The sequence below is a fragment of the Sparus aurata genome, chromosome 16 (assembly GCF_900880675.1).
Source record: "Sparus aurata chromosome 16, fSpaAur1.1, whole genome shotgun sequence".
NCBI lineage: Eukaryota > Metazoa > Chordata > Actinopteri > Spariformes > Sparidae > Sparus > Sparus aurata.
Window position 1 is genome coordinate 7,992,137 of NC_044202.1, and position 9,235 is coordinate 8,001,371.

The window sequence follows — 9,235 nt, forward strand, 5'->3', positions numbered from 1 at the left end:
AGACGACGCCTGTCCCAGGGTCCAGGCAGGCCAAAGGTCCTCTCTGTGCCTCTCCTGAGTGACTCCTCCTAGGAGAGATAACCAGCTCTCGAGACTCACCGGGATCCAGCTTCCGCTCTGTCCCTGGAGCTGTGGAAGACTCGACTCCTGTAGCCAGCCCGGCGGGATCTGCACCGAGAGGCTGACAACACAAGAAAAACACACAGATTCTTATGAAGGTATCGACTCTGTCTCAGTCTCATGTTGTCATTTCCTTCGTCGGCTCCTCAGCAAAGCGCTTTATTGAGAAATGCAAAGATCTCGGGGGTTTTATGGGAGACGACAGGTGTGTGAATGTGTCTGTATGTGTGTGAATAATCGGTGCAGAGTGAAGAAATGTCATGACAGTCAGACAAATTCCAGTTTATTACCCGACACTTTGTAATGTTTCTTCTACCTTTATGCCATCTCTCAGCTTGTGTTAGTTATGTTCAGGGGTTGGATGATTTTAAAATCTCTACACCAAGTGTTTGCAGCATTATAAAAGCCCTCTGGTCTCCTTTTTAGTAAAGGAACCATTACAACAATGCAGACATCGGTGCCGGTAAAAGTCGTGAACTCAAAATCTTGCTTGGGTAAAAAGTAGCTGATAATAAACTTGAAAGATCAAAAGTAATAGCATGCATTGTGCAATAAAATCTGATATGATATATCATATAAAACAATTTAGATATGAAACACTGATGAATCAAAGTATCATTTTGTGGTTGTAGCTGCAGGAGTTGGTCCCAACCTCAGGATCAGAGCCAGTTCAGGGTCAGCAAATAGATATAATAAAAGGATTGTGAGATTTTCTTTTTACCTTTTCAGACTAAAATCAACCACTAAAATGAAGTAATCTGGAGGAGAAATATCATGTGAATGTTAGCTTTATCCTGAAAAGTACCTACCAAAGCTGTCGGATAAATTTAGCAGAGCAAAAAGTACAATATTTGCCTCTGAAGTGGAGCAGAAAAGAAATATAAAGGAGCATAAAGTAGTAAGTAAAGGGACGTAAGGTGCAGTAGTTGAGTGGATGTACTCAGTAACTTTCCACATGTTGCCCAATCTTGCTAAATCACCTTCTTCCTTGTGCTCAGTACAACCCAAAAACATGTGTGGTCATCATCTGTGTGCATGTTTCAGGTATTCCAAAGCAGAAGGCAACAATGGAGAGTCACGTCACACAGATTTCCCGAGACCACCTGGACGACCTCAGAGAGGCCTTTAATAAAATTGGTCAGTTTCGCACAAACACACACACACCCTGCAAACTGTATCGGCAGAGAATATCTGACCTAAGTAAGAGTTTTACGACCGACCATAAAGTATGAGTCTTATGTAAGAGATTTTTATGGCTCGGGCTGTTGAGTGTATGCGCTCTGTGTGTGAGGTATTTTTGAAGGTATTAATAAGACATTGCCAGATTTTGTTCGGTTAATCATAACTGCGTAATTATGGAAAGCTGCTGATGATAGTGTGCCATAAAGGCAGACAACCTTTGTGTTATGGTACGATATGCAAAAGATAAACAGGCGTATTGGCTGAGATAAACAGCTGACATGCAATAGCAAAGTAACAGTAAAAAGGCACCTTTAAGACTGTGTGATTTGCTACTACTTGTAGGTAAAATCGCACAAAGTGCGAATATCTACATAATGTTGCTTTAGTATCTGGAGGGTGGGTATAATAATATGTATATGTACTGTACTAGTTTTGGCATGTTAGCATACCAAAATACAGCACAAGGGAATGTCATTAGTTTTGCAAGTGATTACTCATAAGTAGAGCTGCTCTGTATGGCCTTAATTATATATGATATTTAGGTTACGATACACGATATATATATTGATCCTTTAAAATCTCCTCAAAAGCACGTCATAAATACTGGGACTGGGTGAGAAAATCAAATATCACCATATTTTTTACCAAATACCTCGAAACTGATTATTGGAGGGTTGACTATCAGTACTTTTACAAAATATTAGCACAATTAGATTCTAAAGTAAAAGCAATGTGTATATAATGACTAAGTGGGTAAAAAACAGTCCGGTAAGTTGAGAAAATGACATCACTTTACCGTAAAGCAGCCTTTAAAACCAGGAAAAGACAACACTTCCCTATCACTGTACACTGATATCCAAAATCTTAGACAATATTTGGCCTCATGTCCTTATTATGATGTAATGTCTATATATTGCTCAGCTCTACTGATAAGTATGGGATCATTTGAATATTTGACCTGATGGTGGCATCAGAGGAACAGCTAGCGGATGAAACAAGTCATTGGAGTTTCATCCTCTGGGGATCACTCTTTGGTTAATCACTCACAACTCTCGATTGCATCGAGGCAAAAACACGGTTAGTTGGTTAGTTCAAAAATGTGACATTTATAATTCCTCACAGTCAAGGGTTTCAGTGGAGCAGTTACTATTTATAAAGCAATAACTGTTCATAAACTCAACACAACTAATTAAACTCAAATATTATTCTTCGTTTCTCTCTGTTATCTGCACTAAATTATATGTTTGGGAAATCATTAGGAAATCACAGACCTCTTACTGAAGCATTACCAGGCTTTTGTTTGTGCTTTATCATCTGAGTACACCCATAAATACTGAGCCCATCAGCTTTAGATTGATATTTGTCAAGCATTAACTGTGTGTGTGTGTGTGTGTGTGTGTGTGTGTGTGCTTCTCTGTGTGTTCAGACATTGATAACAGCGGCTTTGTGAGCGACTTCGAGCTGCAGGAGCTGTTCAGAGAGGCGAGCTTCTCCCTGCCGGGGTACAAGGTGCGAGAGATCATCGAGACCTTCATAAACGGGGACACCAACAAGGACGACAAGATCAGCTTCGAGGAGTTCGTGTCTGTGAGTTTCTGATACAAAGATTGTGTGAGCAAATGTGTGTCTTCACTCGCCTGACCACGCGTGGAGTAACACAGCCTGTCCACGTTCAGATCTACCAGGAGCTGAAGAGTAAAGAGCTCAGCGAGACGTTTAGGAAAACCATCTCGAGGAGAGATGGGATCCGCTCCTTCGGAGGAATGTCACGGATCTCCAGCGAGGGGACGCAGCACTCCTACTCTGGTGAGGGAGAGTATGCATTGTGTGTGTTGGTGTGTGTGTGTCCTAATAATAGTTTCATTTCAAAATGTCATTATTGCTGCTTACAACAACATTACAGTGAGTTATAAACCATTTATGATATGTTTTGGGGGACTGATGGGAAAGTATGATGTACGGCTAACAATTGTTTTCATCCTCAGTTAATCTGCCGTTTATTTTCTCAGTAAATAGATCGATTGTGTTGTCTTCAAGCACAGAAATGAGTGAGAAATGTGCACCACAGTTTCCTAGAGCCTGTCATCATGCCTCAGTAATCCACAACCCACAGATGTTACCGTGGAGCAGCTGTAATCCGCAAAAAAAATTCTACTGAAAAACGAATGAGCGAAATAGAGATTGGCTTACGCCCTGTTGAATGATTTCCTGATCATTTCAGTTGTTTTCATAACATGTGTGTGTGTGTGTGTGTATATAGATGAGGAGAAGGTGGCGTTTGTCAACTGGATCAACAAAGCCTTGGCCAAGGATGAAGACTGCCAACATCTGCTGCCCATGAACCCCGATGATGAAAGCCTCTTTACCTCAGTCCGTGACGGCATCCTGTTATGGTAAAACACACACACACACACACCCACACACACCCATGCACACACACTGTGTTAGACTATCAAGGTGATTTGTGACAGCGTACCTTCATGCCACTGTTACCTCAAGTATCCGTTCTTTTCTGGTTTATAGATCCTGTAATTCTTTCCCAACCCATCGTACCTGCAAATGTACAATAGTTTCTTTTATCTTGGAATGATAGTAGAGTTTATTTTTTTACGTGACATCAAAGGTTAAAGCCCGAGTGGTGTGATATTATTTTATTGCAGTTGTTATTGCAGTTCATGCCTCCTCCTACTCATTCGCTTTCATTCCTTCACTGACACGTGATGGACGGAGCACACAGAGAGCGTTGCAGTGAGGGATCAGAGATAACACGCATCTGAAACGACGTTTGGCACTTTGCTGAGACTCATTTCATGCTCCACGTTCTCTTTCAGCAAAATGATCAACCAGTCTCAGCCCGACACGATTGACGAAAGAGTCATCAACATCAAGAAACTGACCCACTTCAAAATGACAGTGAGTCGTTGCCTTTTATAAGTTTAGTAAATCCATAACACCCACACACTGCAAATCCAGAAGATCCAGAAGCACCAGATTTGTGATAGGTTCATCAACTAAAGGAATAGTTTTTGACCTTTGGACCGAGCCAGGCTAGCTGATTCCCCAAGCCCCCAGTCTTTATGCTAAGCTAAGCTAACTGGCTGTAGCTTTGTATTGAACAGATGCATATGTAAATAACATCAATGTGATAAAGAACTGGCGATATATATATATGTATATGTATATATATATATATATATATATATATATATATATATATATATATATATATATATATATATATATATATATATATATATATATATACACACACACACACACACATATCAGCTAAGACAGTAACAATTCTAAGTGTGGATCTGTGAGACAGAATGTGTGGACTGTGCAGAAACAGCTTGTTATATATTAACTTTTTACTGCTCACTTCCTTTTTTTCCCCAGTTTTATGTCTCTTGTGATGCTCGTGTTGCCTCGTCTGAAAAGAAGTAAAGAAAAGAAAATCATAGTCTGAACATATTGGGTCTTTTATTTCTCCCCTATTTCTCATCATATTTATCCATCCATCCGTCCCTTAGTATAAAGTGCTGCGTTTTATTTTGAATTAGTTATTTATTACTGGATTCAGGCCACAGAACTGTTCCTGCTCGGCTGTTATTCAGCGAGAGAATCGCTGAACCAAAAAATGAACCCACGACTCATTTGCATCCGTAGGAGAATCTGGTCCTGGCTCTGAACTCGGCCTCGGCGATCGGCTGTATGGTGGTGAGCATCGACGCCCATGATCTGATGGCCGGGAAACCCCATCTGGTCCTGGGTCTGCTCTGGCAGATTATCAAGGTTGGCCTCTTTGCTGATATAGAAATCAGCAAGCACGAAGGTCAGTGCACACACACACACACACACACACACATTAACCCAAGAGTTCACGTACCGCATGTCATAAGATTTAAATGAGGTCAAATAGATAAAAGTTTGTTACCTTCACTTACACCAGAAAATTTAGACGCTCACACATTTTTAAGGCTGAAATCTTAGTGATTATTTCCTCCCTTCTTTTCCTAAAAGGTCCAGTTTGTAAGAAAGTAGATTTTTGTGTCTTTTTCCTGACTTGTTAAATACTGACGCTTTGGGACTGAAGTCAGCCGCCATTCCTGAAGCATCAGTACATGACTTCCTCCTTTGCAGCTGTAATAATAAGCATTGCCACTAGAGGTCATCGCCTATCAAATAAATGTGAATGTGGATCGTAATAAGCTTTCACAGTCAAGTTGGCACATCCATATATAATAGACAAATCACTCTTAAATCAAGTAACTGGGATTTAGGGCTTTACATTTTGTATGAGAAGAAGTTAAATCAAAACAAAAGGAGATTTATTTTTCCTTTTCCGCTTGTAATAACACAAAGTTGATATTCCCTTCCTACACAAGCTGTATAAGTGCTTGAATTCAGAACATCAAAACAGATTGAATAAACAACCCACCTTTTTAACAACATTTAACATTTTCACATGGGTCTGTAGGTCTGATCGGCCTTCTGTCAGATGGGGAGCAGCTGGAGCGTCTGCTGTCCCTCTCCCCTGAGGAGATGCTGCTCCGCTGGGTCAACCATCACCTACAGAACGCGGGAACAAGCACCATCAGCAACTTTAGTGACGATATTAAGGTACACTTCAGAATACACAGACGCACACACAAAACGACACAAATACTATGTGTAATAATGAGTTTAACCCCTTCTTGCACTGTACCGCTATAGGACTCGCGAGCCTACTTCTACCTGTTGGACCAGATTGCTCAACATGAAGAGAGTGACTTCAAAATGAGGGTCAAAATTGACATGAGCGGCCTCAACGTGAGTCAGTTTGTTTGTATAACACATAAATGTGACAGGATGTCTTTTTAAAGGTTTCTTTGAGTGACTGATTCTGTCAGGATTATATGTACATAACGTCTGTAACGTGTTTCATGTGCACGTGAAGGAGCACAACTTGGACCACAGGGCCGAGCTGATGCTGCGACAGGCGGCCCGGCTGGACTGCAGACAGTTTGTTTCTCCTCAAGACGTCACATCTGGAAACAGCAAGCTCAACTTGGCCTTCGTAGCCAACCTGTTCAACATGCATCCTTCTCTGCAGAGGACTCAGATCAACGGCCTGGATGGTGCACATTTCGAGGGTGAGACGCGCGTGCGACACTCCGTCACTCTGTCCTGAATGTGAATCATAACGTGAAAGCACAGGAAATTGATGCCGTTCTAAACACACAATGGGTCGTAGCCCAGTAAAAAGCCCAAGAGATAGATGTTTCAAGGTGTGACAAGTTATGGCAGCCATAAATCCATATTTATCTTTCACGGAAACTTAAACATTCCAATCAGATGACAGTAAATGTGTGGCTCCTTTATCTCATCCTCATGTCTCACCAGCTGAGACCAGAGAAGAGAAAACATTCAGAAACTGGATGAACTCCCTGGGCGTCGCTCCATATGTGAACCACCTGTACAGGTAAGTCAGAAGTTACATGCCAATGTGGTTACCCTTATCAAGGAAGCAGGGCTGGATCCTTGACATTCATACAGTTATCTAGTCATAACTAAGGGCCATGGCGACAGCACACATGCAGTATATTCACGTTTTTATCTGATCTTTTTTGCACTGTCAGAACATGTTTTTGAAAGGTGTCATACAAAATACTTATAGTTTTTATCATCTATTTTTAATTCTAATGGGTTTCTTTGAACGTATGACCGTTACTAAAAATGAAACTATTGCCGCAGTGACACTTGGAGCTTAAAAATGTATGTCATGTAGTTTAATCTAACTCCATGGAGCTCCTGAGAGATGTTTTCAGTGCCTCACTTTCTCTGTCCTCTACAGTGACCTGTGTGATGGTTTGGTGATCCTGCAGCTCTTTGAGAAGATAAATATACCTGTGAACTGGAAGAAAGTCAACAACCCGCCTTATCCTTACCTGGGGGGCAACATGAAGAAGGTGTGCATGCTATGCATACATATTAAGGAAACAGAAAGCTGGTGATGGGAAAGTAAAAGGGCCGTGACATTGTTTTTCTTCATGTGTCTTAGCTGGAGAACTGTAACTACGCCGTGGACCTGGGCAGGCATCTCGCTCAGTTCTCTCTGGTCGGCATTGGAGGAGAAAACTTGAACGAGGGGAGTAAGATGCACACTTTGGCGCTTGTCTGGCAGCTGATGAGGAGGTACGTGAACAGTCTGATGCTTTGGGACGTTGATTTTGAACTGGAGTTTGGTGGTTTCAGTCGCTCATTTTGCTTACCACCCCTCAGGTATACAGTGCGGGTTCTGTCAGATCTGGGTGATGGAGAGAAGATTGGAGATCTGATCATCCTCAATTGGGTCAACACCACCTTGAGCCAGAAACGCAAGGACTCGCAGATCAGCAGCTTCAAGGTGTGTGTGTGTGTGTGTTTGTGTGAGAGAAAGCTTGTTGTATTATAGTAAACGCGAAGCTGCATTTGTGTTTGACACCGCCGCTCTGTTTCCTGCAGGACAAACTGATCAGCACCAGTCTGCCAGTAATCGATCTGATCGACGTCATCGCTCCCGGTACCGTCAAGTGGGACATGGTGAAGAGACTAGAGAAAAGAGTGATGGACGAGGACGATAAACTCAACAATGCCAAGTAAAATAAATGTTTTTCCTCGTTCAACATCTTTGCAACAAGGCCTTCATCTCCTAACCCCTCCCTCTTCCTGTTCCTCTCCTAGGTACGCAATCTCATTGGCTCGTAAGATCGGCGCTCGTGTCTACGCGCTGCCGGACGATTTGGTGGAGGTGAATCCCAAGATGGTGCTGACGCTGTTCGCCTGCCTCATGGGTCACGGTTTGAAAAAGGTCAACCACTGAAACCGACACGAACAAACCAAACGGAAACCGACCACCGACGTCCATTTCACTCCTGTGCGCTTCTCATCTTTTCCCCATCATTGTAATTTTCCTTTTTTTGACCTTTATTTAACTTTTGCATGATCACCAGAGAGAGCGAGACAACCTCTCATTCTCTCTGTCAAACAATAAGCCTGCCTGAAGTTCAAAATAATCTCTCATCAGCAAAGCCGTCGCATTTGTTTATCAGTGATTGTATTTAATAGGACATTACAGCTGTTTACTTCTTCTGTTATATGACCAGAGAACAAGATACGTCAGAAGGAAAAGCAGAATCACACACCCGTGCTTTGTTTCTGTAAATGTTGTGCATTGAATATTGCTATTTAATTATTAAAGAGAATCTCTTAATTTTTCTTGTGTGTTGTCTTCGGATACAAATTATTTAAGAACTCACTTAAACCAGGTAGATCATAACATCTGTTAGTCCATAAGTACATGAAAAAAATAACTGCAGCCATGTGTTATTTGTGTAATGATTAATCAATATAAATCAGACACGGTGTCCCCGAAAACAACCTTGAAATGAGAGGCAATTAATGGATTACCCTGTTATATAATAGTAGTTGCACGGGCGTAAGGCCACGATTTCAGACTCTTTCTTTTAGCATTAATTTAACTTTGCATATTGCATCAGAAATCAGAATTTTATGGGACTTTTGCCTGGTTTGATAAACAAAATACTCACATGTTTATTTAAAGATACTGAGTTACATGTTAAGGAAGAGCTGGATGTAATTTGATGTGTTCTCTTTTATTCTACAACGTACCGTGAATTGATCTTAAAATACGCAACTTAAGCAAATGTATAAGTCAACTTTCACCTTAAAATAACACAAGGTTACTAATACAAATGCTACTGAGAACATTTGTATTAGTAACCTTTGCACACATTTGCATTAAGGAAACTGTGGGCATGACAGAAACATATGTGATACTGGGCTGTATGAAAACAATTGTTTTGACAAAAAAGTAGAATATATACATTTTCAATTACAAGTACTTTATTTGAGTAATTCCATTTTCTGCTACTTTACCCTTTCACTCCAA

General features: G+C 41.1%; 1 protein-coding gene across 1 annotated transcript; it reads left to right on the plus strand.

Moving 5' to 3' along the window:
* pls1 (plastin 1 (I isoform)) lies at window positions 1-8,541 on the plus strand. The gene is made up of 16 exons (XM_030392048.1): window positions 1-218; window positions 1,165-1,257; window positions 2,729-2,889; window positions 2,979-3,108; window positions 3,563-3,695; window positions 4,134-4,215; window positions 4,972-5,137; window positions 5,783-5,925; window positions 6,019-6,114; window positions 6,242-6,437; window positions 6,688-6,766; window positions 7,139-7,253; window positions 7,346-7,479; window positions 7,567-7,690; window positions 7,789-7,922; window positions 8,008-8,541. The coding sequence occupies exons 2-16, from the start codon at window positions 1,188-1,190 to the stop codon at window positions 8,144-8,146; spliced, it is 1,902 nt and encodes a 633-aa protein (XP_030247908.1). The 5' UTR covers window positions 1-218; window positions 1,165-1,187; the 3' UTR covers window positions 8,147-8,541.
* Window positions 8,542-9,235: the final 694 nt, after the last annotated feature.

What these genes read in the sequence shown, in the direction of transcription:
- pls1 (XM_030392048.1), top strand. Translation starts at nt 1,188, where the DNA reads ATGGAGAGTCACGTCACACAGATTTCCCGAGACCACCTGGACGACCTC. An exon ending in TTGACATGAGCGGCCTCAAC is followed by an intron (nt 6,115 to 6,241) that starts GTGAGTCAGTTT and finishes GTGCACGTGAAG; the next exon opens with GAGCACAACTTGGACCACAG. An exon ending in GATAAACTCAACAATGCCAA is followed by an intron (nt 7,923 to 8,007) that starts GTAAAATAAATG and finishes TTCCTCTCCTAG; the next exon opens with GTACGCAATCTCATTGGCTC.